The sequence below is a fragment of the Dermochelys coriacea genome, chromosome 4 (genome assembly GCF_009764565.3).
Source record: "Dermochelys coriacea isolate rDerCor1 chromosome 4, rDerCor1.pri.v4, whole genome shotgun sequence".
Lineage (NCBI taxonomy): Eukaryota > Metazoa > Chordata > Testudines > Dermochelyidae > Dermochelys > Dermochelys coriacea.
This window is the reverse complement of record NC_050071.1, coordinates 140,667,890-140,688,539: the sequence shown is the minus strand read 5'-3', so window position 1 is coordinate 140,688,539 and position 20,650 is coordinate 140,667,890. Positions and strand designations below refer to the sequence as shown.

Here is a 20,650-nt window from a genome sequence, read left to right as displayed (position 1 = left end):
CTGATGCACGCCAGTTGTGGCCATTGAAAGCAGACCTTTAATGATGCAATGTTGCCCATAGCTTACTATTGCTGAGTGATCCTGGTACATACCTGCCCTTTGCATTCAGTACTGCTGACTCATTTCATATTCCCTTCTAGGCAATCCTAATGGGAACAACACAAGTCTCCTTGTAAAACCATCATTTTGTTTAGAGTTGCTTCAGATACAGGAGACAGCATGGGAAATGGTTCTCTTCCTAAAAGAAACCTAACCAGTTTATTTGAGCATAAGCTTTCGTGAGCTACAGCTCACTTCATCGGATGCTGTAGCTCAAGAAAGTTATGCTCAAATAAATTTGTTAGTCTCTAAGGTGTCACAAGTACTCCTTTTCTTTTTGTGAATACAGACTAACACGGCTGCTATTCTGAAACCAGTGCTCTTCCTAACTCTGCCACTGATGGGATGTGTGACCATGGGCAAGTTCTTAACTCCCCTGGGGTAGATTCTGCTAGAGCCTTCAGCATGCAGATTAGTACTCCACTCCTCACTGATTTCAATTGGCCAATTTGAGGAGTTAGGTGCAGTACAGTTATCAGAACCTGTCCCTCAGGGATTCAGTTCCCATCTCTGTAGAATATGGAGCTTTATTGACATGCAACATTGTAGGGTTTAAAAAATGCAGGAAGGATTTCTAGAGTAGAACAAACTTTAATTGCAAAAATAAACACAGCTTTGTAATATTCTTGATAGGTTCAGGTTTTTTTTTTTTACAAAGAGGAAAATATTTACATGGGGGGAGGGGAGGGACGACCCCCACCCAAAGCCAGTTATGTACAAAATATTATAAACCAGAGTTGGTCAAACAACAACACCTGTCTTCAATTATTAACACGTCAGTTGGTCATGTTGATCGCATCCATTCTGGTTTTTTCCAGCACTCATTTCTGGCGCAGTTTCGACATGAGAACCTATATTACAATGGATTGTTCAGGGAGTTCGTTTAAAGTGCTTGGCAAGGTAAATCGGATTCAGTTTATTAAAAAAAAAAATGCAGCCTTAACAAATGCAGCTTGCTCTTCGTCTCAAACGTGGGCTGGATTTCTTGATGCACGTTTCTCTTTCTTTGAAACTGAAGTTAAAACTGCAGTTTGCAAACTGGCCCCTTTGGCCCCGCGCAGCTGCTCGGCTGGCTGGAGCTGTCCACGCCCGTGGTCCTGAAACAGCGTGTCAGCCTGTAGCGCGGATTGTCCCTCTACTTCCTCCTGCACTCCCGAGACCTCTCGGCTTACCCCAGCAGGGAGTGTGCACATACGATCGTGCATGGCCCCCGGATCCCATCGTAAAAGGGGTGGTGCCTTTCACTTATGTACATCTAAAGCGCCTTCTCTCCTGGGCGGAATGAATCGCCAGAGGAAGCGATCCCTGCCCACCACCAATTGTCATGATCTTTGCCGCTGCCACCCAGGAGCCCATATGGAGGTGGACTCTCCAGCCCGATCCCTTCAGCAAGGTGGGACCGGGCTCACCCCAGAACACGACATCAATCAGGGCTCCCAGTTGGGTTTTAGAGTGTCCCGAATGACAGCCCCACCGTATAGAAGCCGAGGCCCTTGAGCTTCTCCTCGGTCCTCGCTTTCTGCTTCAGGTGGACCTTGCCGTGTCTCTTCTTCTCGTCGCTCCTGGCAAACCGGCGGCCACAGATGTCACAGGAGAAGGGCTTCTCCCCGGTGTGCGTCCGGATGTGGGTGGTGAGGTGGTCGCTGCGGCTGAAGTTCCGCAGGCAGATGCGGCACTGGAAAGGCTTGTGGCCGGTGTGGATCCGGAGGTGCCGGTTGAGCTCGTCCGACCTGGCGAAGCTCCTGATGCAGTTCTCCACGGGGCAGGCGAAGGATTTCTCGTGGGGCTTGGGGCAGAAGCATTTGGAGGAGCATTTGTTCTTGCGGGTCCTCTTCTTTGGCTCGGTTAGGATGTTGGGGTTGGTGGAGATTAAAGCGTCGGCTGAGGAGGTCGAAGGATGGGCCAGGAAGTCTGCGGTAGGGACTGACGGGGCATGGTGGCGGTGGAGGAGCTCGGTTGGATTCATTAAGCTTGGAACGGCCTCAGGTTGAGCCAAGGAGGATTCGAACTCGTGCATTAACTGCGGGGGGAGGTTGTGGATCTTTGCCTCACCGAAGTCGCCGGGGATTTGCCCCTGGCTGCCGAGATTCTGGAAGCTTTCGGGCTCGCAACTGGAAGCCAAGTTGTTGCTGAAGGGGGCTTCAGACAGGCTGTTGAGCTCTGCCCGGCAGCTGACGGACAAGGCGTTTTCGATTTTGGATCCGAGGGGGTGGAACATGGCCTGGCTACTTTCCGGGGGCTGGAAGGACTCAGAGGACGGGTAGCCATCTGGCAAGTAGTTCTGAGGTTGAGCGAGTGGCTCCCATTGGGAACAGGAAACCTTAAACTTGTCCAGGGATGGAGCCATGGGGGGAATCTTAATGTCCTGCTTGTTTTCCAACAGTTTGGCCTCAAAGAGACACTGCGAAGAGCTTCCTAAACTCGGGGAGGTTTGTACTTGGGGCGCATTCTCCAGGGTGGGGAAGGCGGGGTAGCCCTGCTCAGCGAAAGGGGGCTGGACAGAGATATTCAGTTCCGGCTGGCAGCTGGAGTAAAGGTCCAAGTGGTTCTGAAGGGCTTCTGGGACCGAGTAAAGAGAGTCCAGTTGTCTTTGGTGGCCTTCGGAGGCAGGGAAAGGAGAAAGGCCCAGGATGCCCGACATCAGGTTGAAGAGGGATTCCTGGTCGTGATGCTGCTCTGGCATTGCCTTGATGAAAAAGCTGCCCGTGTAGCTGAGCGAGGGGGCGGGCTGGCCGCCGAGGAAGAAGTAATCTGCAGTTTCACCGTTTAGTGTGGACCCCGTGAATTCACCTGGGAATTAAAAGGGGGGAGGGGGGCGAAAGGAGGGTTATAGGCGTTGCTGGGCTAGGGGAGACAGAACGGGCTGCAGAAACAGCGAGGCAAGAGCGGTACCTGCAGAAACGCACCCCACAGCGCTGTCATACAGCGCATCTCTGCCTACCGCACGCTGCTCTGCTTCTAAAGAGGCGGTGCCACGGGATAGCAACGTGCCCCCCCAGCCCAATTCCCACCCGCCCAGGCATGAGCCAGCTTTGGATTCACGACCAAGGGCCACTTTCTCTCCGCGAAGAGCCCTTGAAGAGCTCTTTCCACGCCAGAGGCTCCCTTGCCGGCTCCGCTGCTTGGAAGCCGGACCCCCCCGGCTCCTGCTTGGCTACAGGTTGAAGGCCTCGCGGCTCAGCCTGGGGGGCGGGGGGTGTCTCTTACCTCCGGGGAAATCGGCCGCCGCCTCTCGCTGCTGCCCCGCCAGAAGTTGCTGCTCCTGCGGGCCCGAGCCCGGCTGCTCTCCGGCCTTCAGCTCGCAGCCCTCCGGGTACTTGCAGTAGAGCGGGTCCTGGCAGGAGAAATCCATCACGCTCAACATCTCCGGCGAGCCCAGGCTCGGGGGCGGAAGGGAAAGCCCCCAACGCCGCAGCCCCTCTGCCCCGCTCCCCAGCGTCGCTCCAGCCCCTGCGCCCCGCGGCGGTGCCCGGCCCAGGCCAGTGCCCGGCGGCCTCGGGGCAGGTGCGCTCCGCCTGCTGCGCCGGGGCTCGGCGGGTCCTCCCGGCTGCCGGGGCCGTGGCTCCTTTTATACCTGCAGCGGGGCTGGCTCCGCTCTTCCGCCGCGCCGCGCCGCTTCCTTTTCTGGAGTCCCCCGGGAGGCGGGCGGCGACGTAAATGCCCATAGATGGACTCAGGATGTAGGCTAGGGAGTCCCAATAAGGAAATCTCTCCCTGTGACGTGTTGCCATCCCTTCCCCCCCCCCCTTTCCCTTTCCACAATAACTATAACACCCAGCAGCAGCCGGGGCGCTGCGGGTCAGGAAGAGCCAACCGCCCCAAAGGCTGCCAATTCTGCTCAGCTGATCTGGGCTTGCCCCCTCCCCGCCCCAGGAGGGGAAAGGGGAGAGCCCAAGAGGCTGGAGGCAGCTTGCCAGCCTCCCCCCGGCCCCTGGAGGACGGGGCATCGGAGTGGCAGGAGGGCACCGGGCGAATTCTTCCCCCAGCTGGAACAGCTGGAGCTGGGGTTCCCTGATGGAGGCGCCTCTTAAGGCTGCTGTGGGGATCCCAGCTTGGCTTTCAGCTTATTCACCTGGAGAGAGAGGGAAATGTAGGCCAGGCAGCTATAGATGTGAATCATGCATCCGATGAAGTGAGCTGTAGCTCACGAAAGCTTATGCTCTAATAAATTTGTTAGTCTCTAAGGTGCCACAAGTACTCCTTTTCTTTTTGCGAATACAGACTAACACGGCTGCTACTCTGAAACATGGCTCAGCCCAGTGTGTGTATTTATGTATGGAGATAACCGAAGTGCGGTATTTGTATATTTATACGCACACAGTTAGAGCTGTCATAGAATCATAGAATATCAGGGTTGGAAGGGACCTCAGGAGGTCATCTAGTCCACCCTCCTGCTCAAAGCAGGACCAATCCCCAACTAAATCATAGCCACAGCTCCCATGGCATCTTTCAGTCACACAAAGTGCGCATGGAACTAACCACCTATTTCCTGCACACACTGTCCGTGCATTCACAAACACGCGTGTTCCCAGCAGTACACGCACACAAAGGGGGTGCCATGCTTAGGGATTGATGCTCAACGCCCACCGAGTAAAGGGCTCAGTGCCTATCAGGCTTAGGCCCTGAGGGAATAGACTTTCCACTGTATAATTATGCAATTCCTTAAACGCTTTGACTTTCCTCCCAATGTGGGGAGCTGTTATTCCAGATTTTCAACACCCCAGGCTCCTATTCACCTTATGCTATTTTCCCCCTGCCATGTGTATGTATTTTGTTGCTCTTGTTTCTTCTAGAGGCATGAAAGATGTTGGGTTTATTATTCCCTGCTCCCATTTCCGAGGGGGATTTTTACATGTAACTAAGCCTCTGCTGGCATTCTGCATTTGCTTTGTGGAGGGATTGTGCCTGCAGTATTGTCATTTGATTAACAGCTAACAAGCAGATACCCAATGAACAAAACCATCTCAATCATTTCCCCTTACTGGCTTTCAGTCCCCAGCACAGCAAAGAAGTCATTGCTTCCCCCCTGCCTGGTTTGAAGTATGTGTGTATTTGGGTCAGGGAGCATTTGGATCCAGACGCACAATCAGAATATACAATGGAAGGAGGATAGTTTAAAATAGAATCACTGGGTCTAGGTCAGAGGTTCTCAAACTGGGGGTCGCGAGGTTATTACATGGGGGGGTCACGAGCTGTCAGCCTCCACCCCAAACTCCACCTTGCCTCCAGCATTTATAATGGTGTTAAATATATTTACAAGTGTTTTTAATTTATAAGGGAGGGGGGGTCGCACTCAGAGGCTTGCGATGAAAGGGGTCACCAGTACAAGTTTGAGAACCACAGTGACTCAAAGAGCCTGACGGCATTTCCATCACCTCTGGCTTCCTCTCAGCCACAGAGGAGGCCGAGCTCAGCAGCATTGCTGTTTATCTGGGGTACTTGTAGGGCCCTCCTTACTGTAATAGCTGAGCTGTTCACAATCCGTAATGTATTTGACCTCATAACACAGCGAAATGCTTTAGCTCCATTTTACAGATGGGGAAGTAGAGCAACTAGCCCAAGGTCATACAGCCTAGAGCAGAGCAGGGACTTGGATTAAGGGCTAACACAGCTTGGGCAGATGCCCTATGCCTAACCACTGAGCTATCAGTCCTCTCTTCAGAGCACTGTCTTCTCTAACCCTGAGGCGTTTTCCACCGGAAGGGAAAGAAGAAGACAGGGTGCAGCGTTTAATTCCACCAGTGGCATTAGATTATTAAAGGAGCCCATATAGTAATAATAATAATAATTCATACTTAGCACTTATTTTTCTCTTGATCCTGCAAATCCTTATGCATGCAGCAGGTCGTGCAAGATTATTGCACTCCAGTGGAAGTCTGGACAATAGGGACAGCTGGGTCAAATAAGGTGAAATATTAGGTTTAAATCCCTGGCATTGATCTTTAGCATATGACAGGCTCCCTGCCTGCTGTCTCCTTCACTCACCAGGTGTGAGATAGGATTCTGCCTGGAGTTTGGCAGCCAGTAACGCTGAGGTCCCTTTTGCATTTCCTATCCTGCTCATATACCTTGCATTGCTCTGCATCTGCCCAGCACAGGATCACGTCCAGCCTCTCTGAGATGTTGTGTGCAGGATCCAACCCTAAGTCTACCTCTTCCCTGCTCACACCCATCACAGCTATAGTGTGACAGCAGGGTTCTGTGCAGGGCTGAGATTCTCTCGCCAAGCTCTGGTGTTTTACTGTGCCACTTCCTGGCAGATACGCCAGACACCCGGGGCAGTGCAGTGGAGGCATTCGGCCACACTCGCCACATATTGAGCGGGTTAAAAAAATGCCAGTGAAATTTTTTAAGCAATCAAATTTTAAAAGAAGAAGATAAGAACGGCCCTAGTGGGTCAGACCAAAGGTCTGTCTAGCCCAGTACCCTGTCTTCTGACAGCGGCCAATGCCAGGTGCCTCAAAATGATAATGCATAATGATTTATCTTTATAGAGCATAATAACAATAATAATAATCCTGGGCTTTTCATCAGTGGATCTCAAACCACTTGAAAAAAGAAGTGCGTATTGTTATCCCCATTTTAGAAATGAGAAAACTGAGGCACAGAGTGGTGAGGTGAATATACCCGACAAGCCAATGTCAGAGCAAGTTTTCTGGGAGAGGAAGTCCCTACCTGTGCTTGATGTCTGCAGCATGTGCCATAACCAGCATTTCAGATTGAGCCATATCTAGAGCAATGAACTGACGTTATCTGCAGGGTGAAGTAGTGTTGAAATAAATTAAATTAATTAACCAAATGAAAAAATAGGTAGCAGGTTTAAAACAAACACAAGAAAATTTTATTTCACACAACGCACTGTCAACCTCTGGAACTCCTTGCCAGAGGGTGTTGTGAAGGCCAATACTATAACAGGGTTCAAAAGGGAGCTAGATAGATTCATGGAAGATAGATCTATCAATGGCTATGAGCCAGGATGGGCAGGGATGATGTCCCTAGCCTCTGTTTGCCAGAAGCTGGGATTGAGTGATAGGGTATGGATTACTTGATGGTAACCTGTCTGTTCTTTCCCTTTGGGGCACCTGGCATTGGCCACTGTCGGAAGACAGGATACTGGGCTAAATGGACCTTTAGTTTGACCCAATATGGCCATTCTTATGTTCTTATGTTGTAGAATGGTAATGCTGGGTGATTGGAAACCAAGGCTCCTACGTACTATTCCTGGCTCTTCCAGTGACTCACAGTGTTACCCTTGGGCAAGTACTTTTAAATGTGTCTGATTGCACTTACTCACTTTGCAGGGAGGTTGGTAATGTTCATATTTGTAAAGCACATCGAGCTCTTTGGCTGAAAGCTGCTATAAAAGTGCAAAGAAGTGTGACGTTCGAGTGGTCATTCAGCAGGCACTTGGGCCTAATTCTGGATTAATTTTCCAGTCTGGTGTTAGAGGGCAAGATGCTGGAGGAGGTACCGTATTTTAAATGAAATGTAAAAACAAAGTCCCAACCACTCGTGGCCATTTATATGCACACATGTAAGGCAGTTAGCTGCAGAGGCATGGCCAATATTCTGCATTCTTAATTTTGCCCATTGCATTTGCAGCTGGGCATGGCATTCTTTGTCACTCCCTCTACTAAACTGCTGCTTAGTGTTGCATCACGCTGTTATATAGCTGCCATTTTCCACCCTAGAGGTGGTGAGTTCAGTGATTTCTTCTTGCTCTGTAAAAGCTACATAATCATAGACTCATACAAGATTAGGGTTGGAAGAGATCTCAGGAGGTCATCTAGTCCAATCTCCTGCTCAAAGCAGGACCAACCCAAATAAATCATCCCACCAAGGGCTTTGCCAAGCCTGGTCTTAAAAACCTCTAAGGATAAAGATTCCACCACCTCCCTAGGTAACCCATTCCAATGCTTCACTACCCTCTTAGTGAAATAGTTTTTCCTAATATTCCACCTAGATCTCCCCCACTGCAACTTGAGACCATTACTCCTTGTTCTGTCATCTGCCACCACTGAGAACAGCTGAGCTCCATCCTCTTTGGAACCCCCCTTCTGGTAGTTGAAGGCTGCTATCAAATCCCCCCTCACTCTTCTCTTCTGCCGACTAAACAATCCCAGTTCCCTCAGCCTCTCCTCGTAAGTCATGTGCCCCAGCCCCCTAATAATTTTTGTTGCCCTCCGCTGGACTCTCTCCAATTTGTCCACATCCTTTCTGTAGTGGGGGGCCCAAAACTGGATGCAATACTCCAGATGTGGCCTCACCAGTGCCGAATAGAGGGGAATAATCATTTCCCTCAATCTGCTGGCAATACTCCTACTAGTGGAGCCCAATATGCTGTTAGCCTTCTTGGCAACAAGGGAACGCTGCTGATTCATATCTAGCTTCTCATCCACTGTAATCCCCAGGTCCTTTTCTGCAGAACTGCCACTTAGCCAGATGGTCCCCATCCTGTAGCAGTGTATGGGATTCTTCTGTCCTAAGTGCAGGACTCTGCACTTGTCTTTGTTGAATTTCATCAGAGTTCTTTTGTCTAGGTCACTTTGGATCCTATCCCTACCATCCAGCATATCTACCTCTCCTCCCAGCTTAGTGTCATCTGCGAACTTGCTGAGGGTGCAATCCATCCCATCATCCAGATCATTAATAAAGATGTTGAACAAAACTGGCCCCAGGACCGACCCTTGGGGCACTCTGCTTGATACAGGCTGCCAACTAGACATAGAGCCGGCTGCCAACTAGATTATAGAGTGATCACTACCCACTGAGCCCAAGAATCCAGCCAGCTTTCTATCCACCTTATAGTCCATTCATCCAATCCATACTTCTTTAAATTGCTGGCAAGAAAACGGTAGGAGACGGTAACAAAAGCTTTGCTAAAGTCAAGGCATATCACGTCCACCATTTTCCCCATATCCATAGAGCCAGTTATCTCATCATAGAAGGCAATCAGGTTGGTCAGGCATGACTTGCTTGGTGAATCCATGTTGACTGTTCCTGATCACCTTCCTCTCATGCAAGTGCTTCAAAATGGATTCCTGGAGGACCTGCTCCATGATTTTTCCGGGACTGAGGTGAGGCTGACTGATCTTTAGTTCCCTTGGCTCTCCTCCTTCCCTTTTTTAAAGATGGGCACTGTATTTGCCTTTTTCTAATTGCCTGGGACCTTCCCTGATCACCACGAATTTTCAAAGATAATGGCCAACGGTTCTGCAATCACATCAGCCAATTCCCTCAGCACTCTCGGATGCAGCGCATCTGGCCCCAGGGACTTGTGCATGTCCAGCTTTTCTAAATAGTCCTTAACCTGTTCTTTCGCCACTGAGGGCTGCTCACCTCCTCCCCATACTGTGCTGCCCAGTGCAGCAGTCTTGGAGCTGACCTTGTCTGTGAAAACCAAGGCAAAAAAAAAGCATTGAGTACTTCAGCTTTTCCCACATCATCTGTCACTAGGTTGCCTCCCCCATTCAGTAAGAGTCCCGCACTTTCCCTGACCATCTTCTTGTTGCTAACATACCTGTAGAAACCCTTCTTGTTACCCTTCACATCTCTTGTTAGCTCAACTCCACTTGTGCTTTGGCCTTCCTGATTACACCCCTGCATGCTCGAGCAATATTTTTATACTCCTCCCGAGTCATTTGTCCAAGTTTCCACTTCTTGTAAGCTTCCTTTTTGTGTTTAAGCTCACCAAAGATTTCACTGTTAAGCCAAGCTGGTCACCTGCCATATTTGCTATTCTTTCTGTACATCGGGATGGTTTGTTCCTGCGCCCTCAATAAGGCTTCTTTAAAATACAGCCAGCTTTCCTGGACTCCTTTCCCCCCCATATTAGCCTCCCAGGGGATCCTGCCCATCATATCCAATAGGGAGTCAAAGTCTGTTTTTCTGAAGTCCAAGGTCCTTATTCTGCTGCTCTCCTTTCTTCCTTTTGTCAGGATCCTGAACTGGACCATCTCATAGTCACTGCTCCCCAGGTTGCCACCCACTTCTACTTCCCCTACCAATTCTTCCCTGTTTGTGAGTAGCAGGTCAAGAGGAGCACAGTCCCTAGTTTCCTCCAGCACTTGCACAAGGAAGTTGTTCCCAAAAATGTCCTGGATTGTCTGTGCACTGCTGTATTGCTCTCCCAGCAGATGTCAGGGTGATTGAAGTCCCCCATGAGAACCAGGGCCTGTGATCTGGAAACTTCTGTTAGTTGTCCAAAGAAAGCCTCGTCTACCTCATTCTCCTGGTCTGGGTGGTCTATAGCAGATGCCCACCACGATATTGCCCTTGTTGCTCTCACCTCTAAACTTAACCCAAAGACTCTCAACAGGATTTTCTCCAGTTTCATATGGAGCTCTGAGCAATCATACTGCTCCCTTACATGCAGTAAAACTCCTCCACCTTTTCTCCCCGGCTGTCCTTCCTGAACAGTTTATACCCATCCATGACAGTGCTCCAGTCATGTGAGTTACCTCACCAAGTCTCTGTTATTCCAATCACATCATAGTTCCTGGACTGTGCCAGGACTTCCAGTTCTTCCTGCTTGTTTCCCAGGCTTCTTGTGTTCATGTACAGGCACCTAAGATAGCCGATTGCCCTACTTTCTCAGTATGAATCAGAGGGCCTTCCCTGTTGCACCCTCCTCCTTGTGTTTCCTCCCGGTATCCCGCTTCCCCACTTACCTCCGGGCTTAGGTCTCCATCTTGTGGCGAACCTAGTTTAAAGCCCTCTTCACTAGGTTAGCAAGCCTGCCTGTGAAGATGCTCTTCCCTCTCTAGGAGGAGCCCGTCTCTGCCTAGCAATCCTTCTTCCTGGAACAACATCCCATGGTCAAAGAATCCAAAGTCCTCTCTCTGACACCACCTGCGCAACCACACATTTACTTCCATAATTCGATGGTCCCTACTTGGGCCTTTTCCTTCAACAGGGAGGATGGACGAGAGCACAACTTGCTTCTCAAACTCCTTTATCCTTCTTCCCAGAGCCAAGCAGTCTGCAGTGACCTGCTCAGGGTCATTCTTGGCAGTATCATTGGTGGAGAAGTAGGAAGGGGTAGCAGTCTGAGAGCTTGATCAGTCTCTGCAGACGCTCTGTCACATCCTGAATTCTAGCTCCAGGCAAGCAGCACACTTCTCGAGTTTCCCGGTGTGGATGACAGATGGATGACTTCGTCCCTCTTAGGAGGGAGTCTCCGACCACCATCACCCATCTCCTCTTCCTAGGAGTGGTGGTTGTGGAACCCCCATCCCTAGGACAATGCATCCCATGCCTTCCAGTCAATGGGGTCTCCTGCTGATCCCTTTCCTCAGATGGCTCTTCCAAATGATTCTCCACAGTAGTACATGTGCAGAGAGCCTGAAAATGGTTTCTTACCCCATCTGTATAATGTTTGTAGATCCTTCAGGATGGAGGAGGCTAGAGAAACTAAGGGTTAAACCTTGCACATTCTAAAACCCAGCTGTGATAAGGGAAATTTGGTGGCTTACCTCTAAAACCAAAGTCCTCCACCCTTCTCAGCCTGTGGAGTATTGCATAGATTGTATCCTCACACAGAATCTCCTCCCTGAGCATTCACTGCATCTCCTTTATCGTGTTTTCTCTCTATTCTTTGATGGTCTTGTGGACTAATAGCATGGACTCCCTGGGTATCAGTAGACCATGTTTTGAGAACCACTGTTCTAGGAGGAAACTGAGTAGTTTAACCCTAAGACATTCAAGAGCGTAGTGACTATCTGGTTTACCCACTTTGTTGTTGTTGGGGCATTTGAGGAAGTACATCACATGTTGTGATAAGGATGTGTAGGATCCACAGATCCTGAAAGGTGTATTGTGAGGGGTATTTATCATCGTATCAAGGTTCTCGATTTGCCAAACAATCAGATTGACTTGAAACAAATTTCTTTTTCTGTGTGGTTTTTTTTTTTTGAACTGCCAGTGAGATGAAAGATCGGTTATTTGCACAGCTTTATTCCAAAAGTCAGTTGGAACATTTCAAATGTTTTCAATGGGTTTTGGAGTCAGACCACTGAGATAACCCATGCAAAATTCTCATGCAAACAAAGAGACTGGAGTCTGAACAACTGCTTTCTTTTCTCACTCTATTTTCCTGTTTTAAAAATATCAGTGATCCAGTCATGGAGCAGAAACAATAACATGTAACTGAGGCTATGTCCACACTTAAAACATTACAATGGCACAGCTGTGCCACTGTAGCACTCCAGTGTAGACACTCAGCGAAGGGAGGAGTTCTCCCGTTGCTGTAGATAATCCACCTCCCCAAGAGGCAGTAGCTAAATTGACGGAATAATTCTTTCATAGACCTAGCACTGTCTACATGGGGCCGGGGGTTAGTTTGGCTTAACTACATCTCAGGGGTGTAGATTTTTCACACCCACGAGAGACGTAGCTATGCTGCTGTAACTTTTCAGTGTAGCCCAGCCCTTAGGTAGGCCTTGACTGCATGGAAAATTTTACCAGACATACAAGTATAGTTACACAGGTGTAATCATACCAGTATTGCCTTCCCATGTGGACCACTTCCTAAGCAACCTAAATTATAGCAAGGCCCTCTTATGCCAGAAGACTACACCAGTGAGGGGTAGCCGTGTTAGTCTGTATCCACAAAAACAACGAGGAGTCCGGTGGCACCTTAAAGACGAACAGATTTATTTTGGTGTAAGCTTTTGTGGGTAAAAAACCCACTTCTTCAGATGCATGGAGTGAAAATTACAGATACAGGCATCCATATATATTGGCACATGAAGAGAAGGGAGTTACCTCACAAGTGGAGACAAACTTTCCCATGTAGACAAAGTCCTAGGTGATGATATGCGGTGAATCTGCCACTTTCAAACCCACTTGCAGGGTCTCCATAGTGCTATTCATTTCACAGCTTTAGAATAGAGATTAGTTTAGTGGCTGAATGAATCACTCAGATAAGGGGGTCTGTGCTTGTTTCAGTTTAGAAATCATGACCCTTCCTTCTCCTAGGGACTCAGCACAGATTAATGCAATGATCTCCCAGCCTGGCTAGAAATCTCTGTCATAGGCTTCTGCGGGAGAGCAAAGGGAGAGGGAAGGAGGAAGCAGCCTTCAGCAGACTGGAAGCCTGGAAGAGGCTTGTTAAAAGAGACAACCAGAGACACCTGATGCAGGGAAGGAGCCTCAAGTTGCTGGTTCCCTGTAAGAGAGCTGAAGTGGGTCCAGGGGGGTGGGGAAGGGGCTGGTTCCAAGAAGCTGTAAGGGAGTTAGCTTGAGGGAAGGCACCTGCAAGCTGCCAAGAGAGGGTCTGTGAAAGGACCATTTGCAGCTTCCCCCAGGGTCTGAGGTACGAGCCAGGCCCTGGGACTGATTTCTGGGAACTCTGTAAATGAAGACAAGCAGATGCCAAGAAGGGCTGTGATTGAAGGAGAAAGGCTGTGGGGTTTGTGTAAGGAGCCCCAAAGAACGGGAAAACGGGGGTGGGGTGCTGCAAAGGCCCCCCATGCCATGTGGGGGTGTTTGGGTGATAGCCACCCCGTTACAGTTGCCCCTGCTTTACCAGGAGCATGGACAAAGGATGGGTTCTGGTTCCTGTGGGTCACATTGTTTTAGCCATTTTTAGCAACGCGTGTGAGGTAATCAGAAGAAAACGTGGACAGGAAGTTTCCTGTTGATCACAGCCAAGCTCTGCTGCAGCTCAGTGGTGCAGTGCCCAGGTTCTCACCAAGGGCACTTGGCTTACTAATGCCTGGGGTATCCTTCCAAGGACGAAACAGGTCCTAAAAATAAGAGAGAAACTTGTACTCAGGGCTGGATTCTGCCCCCTGTTAGCCCATGCAACCCTAGAGACGTCCAGGATTTTGCCCTGTGTTTTTTGTACTCTCCTGGCCTGTCCTTAGAACACTGCAGGTATCTCTGTTTGTCACCTTTAATGTCCAAATATGGAAATATATCTACATGAAGAGACGGCCTGGAAAACCCTGAGTAAAGCTCTAGGCATTTCTAATGTGCTAGGCCCTGATCCTGAAAACAGATGCACTAGTGAGCACCTGGGATTTCATAGATTCTGATGCCAGAAACAACCTTTGTGATCATTTAGTCTGACCTCCTATATAACACAAGCCAGAGAAATTCTCCAAAGGGACTTCCCATGGATGCAGGTGTTCTCACTAGTGCACGTGGGCTTGACTGAGACTCAGATACACACTGCACTGCAGAGTAAGAACCACCCTCTTATATCCCTAACTGAGCTACCCAGCCTTTGAATCCAGGAATCAGGCAGGTGACTCACCCACTTAGGCTATGACTATATTGCACACTGCTGGCAGCGGTGCATAGGGTATGTGTAGCTACATGTGGTGAAAACCGGGCTGTGACCACCACACTACAGTGTGCAGCTACACGTGGCAGTGAAAGGCTCTGGCTGGGAGAGGCAGTGTGGAAAGGCACTGGTAGCACCCTGCAGTGGGGAGAAGCACCGGCAGTGTGGAGCTGCTGGAGCTTTTCCCCACTGCTTCCCCCCTGCCAGAGCCTTTCCCTGTGGCAGGGAAAGACTCTGTTGGCAGGACACTGCACTCCTAAAAGCAGTGTTGCAGTGCAGGCACCGCTTGGGTGCATAGAGAGCCTTTTAGGGTACATGCCCTAAAGGTTCAGGTGTGTCTTCACTTACCTAAACCATGCATCAGTATCTACACTGCAATTTATACCCATGGGCAGTGCAGTGTATGTACTCTACATGCCGCCGTAAGAAGTGTGCAGTGTAGACATACCCTGAGCCCCTCTGTGGAGCAGGCCTGGGTACTGGGTTCCCCTATTTGCTGGCCAGAGTAGCTGAACCTGTGGTGGTGGGAAGTAATTTACTGATGTTCTAGGTTAGTAGTAAATTACGGCACTCCAGGAACAAGCAGGGAGCAGAGACAGACTTGTGAGTTCAAGTGGCGTCCCTGAAACTCCTGCCCCCTGGTGCTACCCTTGGGTTGGTGCAGTTTACACAGCACGCCTTGCTTGGACCTGTGCCCAGTGTCACAATCTAGCCCTCTGTGTGCAGGACTGGGAGCCAAGACTGTTGCAATCCCAAATCAGTAACCAGGCAGCTGTCCTCTGGAATTGGCTCGCAAGATCTCAGCCCCTAGGAGGTTTCCTATTTCCTCCATAAAACACAATCAAGGCATCCTTATGGCATCTTAGAGACTAACACATTTATTTGGGCATAAGCTTTTGTGGGCTAAAACCCACTACATCAGATGCAGGTATAAATACACAGCACATAGTAAACCATGCTGTAGTAAGTGTTCCCTTGGTCCACCTACTTTCTGGACACTTGCCAAACTGCCCAGCTGTTCAAATTGCATTGCCAGCAACCTGCCTAAGTGGCTGGAGAAGGGCAGCCCCTGGGAGATGGGGGATTCCCACAACCTGGGAGAATGCTAGTTAATGCAGCTTATTTTCTCCATTGAAAGAAAGCATGGGCATGAGTTCTGCTCATTGCTTCTTGGGTCTGGGCAACAACTTAAGTGAGACTCAGCTGAGGGGGTTTGCCGCTCTGTCTCTCTCTCTCTCTGTGGAGATGCTGATGTGACTCCCATTGCTGGACTATCTGAGCACCCCACGAACATTTCTGCCTATACCCTCATGCTTTTAGCGAAAAGGTAGGTTTGGGATTAAGGCCCTATTCTGGGACTCAGGAGGTTTAGATTCAGCTTTTCCATCTTGGTGATCAAAACCTTCCCGCAAGAGACAGCTGGTGATGGGATATGCTTCAGAAAGGACTCCCTGCCAGTCGTGCAAAAATCTTCCAGGAGCCCCTCTCACATGCACAACAGTGGCTACATCTGCTCTGATCTCCCAGGCCTAAATAGTCAAGAAGGCACTTCTGTGATTCAAACTCACTTTTAACTGGGGGAAACTAGCTACAGTAGGGAACGCAGTTCGTGATCATCTTGTTTCTTCTGGGAATTTTGCTTCATTGTCTCAGAACATCAGCTTCCGTCCTTGATTTTTCTGCTTGGGGGTCATGTTTACTGCACAGGGCAGTCACTGGAATGTCAGGTCAATTGGGACATGTCCATAAACGTCTCAATAGGCAGCACTAGGAATGCTACAGGAAGAAGTGAGTGTGGTCAGTAGACACCTGAAGGTCTGATCATCATCCCACTTTACATTTACACAGCACTTTTCATCCAAAGATCTCAAAGCACTTTGCAAAGGTAGGACATACAGGCATAATTACATGCCCAAGGGCCCACCGAGTCATGAAGAGAGTCAAGCTCCCTGACTCTCAGCCTCTGTCTTCTTAATAACAGTCATTTGCAGCAGGCAAACAGCGTACATCGGGAGAGGCGGTAAAGGAGGCTTGTTTGCAGATGTGCAGCTATTCTGCATGTGTATGTGGCTAGATAGGCTCCTGTCTGGCAATCTGCATGTGAACTGGGGATTGGCATGCACACATCTGTAAGTGCATATCTAGCTAGCTCACTGAGTGCCAATGTGCAGAAATCATAGACATGTAGGGCTTGAAGGACCCTCTAAGAGGTCCTCTAGCCCAAAGCCCAGAGCTGAGGCAGGCCCCAAGTAAACCTAGACCACCTCTGAATGGTGTTTGTTTAGCCTGTTCTTAACTTCCAATGACGGGGGTTCCACAACCTCCTTTGGAAGCCTATTCCAGAGTATAACTACCCTGAGAGTTAGAAAGTTTTCCCTAATATCCAACGTGCACCTCGCTGCCAATTAAGCCCATTACTTCTTAATTTGTATTCAGTGGACAAAGTGAGAGATTGATCACCATCCCCCTTATAACAGTCCTTAACATATTTGAAGACTTGTCAGGTCCCCCCGTCAGCCTTCTCTTTGCAAGACTAAATGTGCACCTTTTTTAACCTTTCCTCAGAGGTGAGGTTGTCTAAAACTTTTATCACGTTTGTTGCCCCCCTCAGGACATGAACAAATTGGAGAGAGTCCATCCTAAAAGACAGCACCCAAAACTTCACACAGTACTCCATCTGGGGCCTCACCAATGCCAAGCAAGGCATAACACTATGACTAATGATTTTGGCCATTGGAGAACCAATGGGGTTTGAATGCTGTTTTAAAAGGGCTAGTCAATGAGATGGAGGAGGCAGGAAGAATTTACCTGAGAATTGGTGCTGCAGCAGATGATTCATAGGCCTTTGAAAACACATTCTGTTCAGATCCAAACTGCTTTTGTGGCTAGATGGGGTAGAAAACAAACCCAGATCCAGTCTGCAAGGGCTTTTCCTCGGAGGCCAGTTCTTGGTGTGAGCTAGGAATGGAAGTTGAGATACTCTGAAGAACTCCCCAGGCTGAGGATCTACTCAAATGAAGGAGCCCATTGTGATAGGACACAGGAAGGAATGTGGTCTCTAAGGTACCCTGATCCCAGACTACTGAGGTCATGACCTGGCCAATCCAGCTAGTTCACCTGGAACTGAATTGGTGGCTGATGAAGAGCCCTGAGTACAGAAGTTATCTTATACAGCATAAAAGTATAATGATACGCTTTATTTTAGCAGGGCTAGTGGTTAACTCCCAGGATCCTGTGAACACTGAGAATCGAGCTGGGAAGACATTAAGACTCCTTTTCCACCTTGACTAGATTACTCTTATTTTAACTCTATTAGTCTCCATCAGCGAACACAAAAGAAATGTATGTATAGGGTTGAATATGAGTAACTGGCAAATCTAAAAGGACACAGCCAGAAAGAATAAAAGAAATAATCACAAGGATAGGCGTAGTCGGTCCAGCACTACATGATTTAGTTGGTGTTGGTCCTGCTTTGAGCAGGGGATTGGACTAGATGACCTCCTGAGGTTTCTACCAACCCTAATCTTCTATGATTCTACATTGGCTCCAGTTGTTCCTCTCCTGCACAATTCAGAGAGGGGGGATGGGGAACTGCTCCTCTTCTCCAAATGCCCACACCTGTGGGGTCCCCCAAACTATCCCTGTCTCTGTACATTTCTCCATAGGACCCCTGGGAAAGATGGTGAGACCCAGGTCAGGGGGCACAGCCTAGGCTAACGAGTTCCTATGGACTCAGCCAGCACTAACCAAACACACCTGCCAGGCTTCCTCTGCCTGGAGGAAGGAAGTGTAGAAAGGAAAAGTCCCCATGCAGGAGTGGGTGGTAACGAGGGTGAGGCTGCTCTACCTGGGAGACAGTAGGCTACAGGAAGAGATCAGCAAAGAGGAACATTGTCGCAGCCCCTGATGCCCCGAGACTGTATGGACCAGGTACAGAGCAGGGGTTACCAACAGGAGGAGACCTCAAGACACACCCTAATCCTGATCAAGGACACTAAAGCCTGCCGATAAGCAGGGCCCCAACAGGGTCCTTAAGAGACTGCTGAAGAGACTGACCATCTTTGTCTTTTTTTTTTCCTTGACTCTGATTTTCGGTCTCCCAGGAAGGGGAAAGAATCTTTTTTTTTTTTCCTGTTGTTTGGAGAATCCTTTGTGTGCCACAAGCAGGGGAAGGACTCTGCAAACAGCCCAAATCATGGTCTGGTGGGGATGCAAGACAGTCCCCATCCACTGCAACCCTGCAAGGGCTTATCAACAGGGTGCTGATAACATTCAATTGTATATCTCGTTCTACTACCATGACTACTTGTAGCAAGGTGAAGTGTCCTCCCTCTGATGCTGACAGGAAGGAACCACTCCCCGTCCCCGGTGGGCAGAATCAGGGCCAGTCCACCCCTTGCGCCCGAAGTGCAGGGTCGAAACAGGAAGTATAAGAGGTGGGTGGGGCCTCCAGCTCAGTTGAGAGAGAGTCAGGGACACAGAGTTAGGTGCCACTGCCTTGCTGCTGGGCCCTGAACCAGGGAATGAGATGCACCAACCCCTGCTTCTGGAGGAAAAACAACAAGGAATTCAGTGGCACTTCAAAGACTAATATCCCAAGGAACTGCTGGCTGCCGAGTACCCCCAGGAGCCTGAGGGCCTGTGAGTGACAAAGCCCTAGGAACAGGTGGGGGTAGGAAGTAGCCCAGGGAAACCAGACATTAGTTTGGTTGTGTTGCTGAAACCACACTCCAATGTCAGTGTCTACAGGAAATTAGCTCTTTGATGAAGAGCAGCTGGCTCAGGCTGGGCCCAGGCAAGACTGAAGTGATGCTGGTTGAAAAGGGGAAACGCTTTGAAGAGCTGGCAAAGATGTTGTCTTCACCTTCTAGCTAAGTCTCACAGCCCTCGTGTGTCAAAATGGGATGAAGCCTCAGGGATCTGACTCCTCATTAAGCCTGGATAATTAGGTAGCTTCCATTTTCCAAAATCCCTTTTATCTCCAGCTAATGAAAAAGCTTTGTTCCTTCCTCCTGGATGAGGACCTGGACTAAGTGATCCATGCATTTGTCACCTCCAGGCAGGATTACTGTATTGTATTTGGAAGTTGAATAGGACAATGAACAAGCTCCAGCTAGCAAAGAATGCACCTGTCTGCCTTCTCCATGGTTCAGGCCACTGTGTGCACATGAGCTCTGGGCTCAAATCCTTCTACTGGCTCCCAATCAACTTCTGATGCCAGTTTAAGGCCTTGAACCTAATTTTCAAAGCAATTCATGGATCCAGCCCTGGCACACTGTTGACAGCTAAGGTCATGATATTTCACTCTTTCTTCCAGTGGTCCCATGCAGATATTGAAGAGAAGCTGAGCTAGTGGGGATCCCTTGGGACCCTGTAGATGAGGGTTTTTGGAGAGGAGGAGCAATTACCCATCATCTCTCTCTCTGAGTTCTGCTAGACAGGAATGAATTTTGATCTAGGAACCACTGCAACACTTGCGCTCCTGGAGGGCACTGCAGAGCAGAAAGACCAGGATGAAGCATCCGAGGGCTGGGGGCAAACATTTTCTGTCCACAGGCCCCAGCTACGGAGCAATCTTCCAGAGATCAGGTGAACCCAGAGACTGACCATCTTTAGGAAATGTTGCAAAGCCTTCCTCTTTGAGAAAACGTTTCCACTGTGACAGTTGCAATCCAAACAATCCTTTTATTCCTATCCACCTCAAACTCTACCCCCGCCCCGCAAAACCCAACCAACCAACAAAAAAGAACAAAAAAAACCCTACCATGACCAGAGTTTTGACCCCCAAAGGGAGAAGTGCCAGAGATTCCATGAAGTCCACTAGAGATTTGACTATTGCTACTGATTTTACATGAAAAGCACCCAGATACCATGGTGATGGGCAGCAGTATAAAATTCTAAGGTAAACAGATAACAATTCCATCTCTGATTAAAGCCTTTGAAATTGACTCTCAACCCCACAGGTCACTCGCCAGCCTGGGATTTTACTTCAGCTCCCAACAAATGATTCCCCCCATCTGACTGCACAACTCCTCAGGAAAACTTCTAAAATGTACATCATAGAATCATAGAATCTCAGGGTTGGGAGGGACCTCAGGAGGTCATCTAGTCCCACTCCCTGCTCAAAGCAGGACCAACCCCAACTAAATCATCCCAGCCAGAGTTTCCATGACAACTGGCATGTGTCCAGCCTAGCATTCTCTGGTGTGTATTTATTCACAGCATCACAAGGAGAATTCTGATTTCAGGGGGAGTGAAACA

General features: G+C 49.1%; 1 protein-coding gene across 1 annotated transcript; it reads right to left on the bottom strand.

Moving 5' to 3' along the window:
- Positions 1–670: 670 nt before the first annotated feature.
- EGR4 (early growth response 4) lies at positions 671–3,629 on the bottom strand. The gene is made up of 2 exons (XM_038399822.2): positions 3,307–3,629; positions 671–2,889 (listed from the first exon to the last, which is right to left on the bottom strand). The coding sequence occupies exons 1-2, from the start codon at positions 3,461–3,463 to the stop codon at positions 1,547–1,549; spliced, it is 1,500 nt and encodes a 499-aa protein (XP_038255750.1). The 5' UTR covers positions 3,464–3,629; the 3' UTR covers positions 671–1,546.
- Between the last annotated feature and the right edge of the window lie 17,021 nt (positions 3,630–20,650).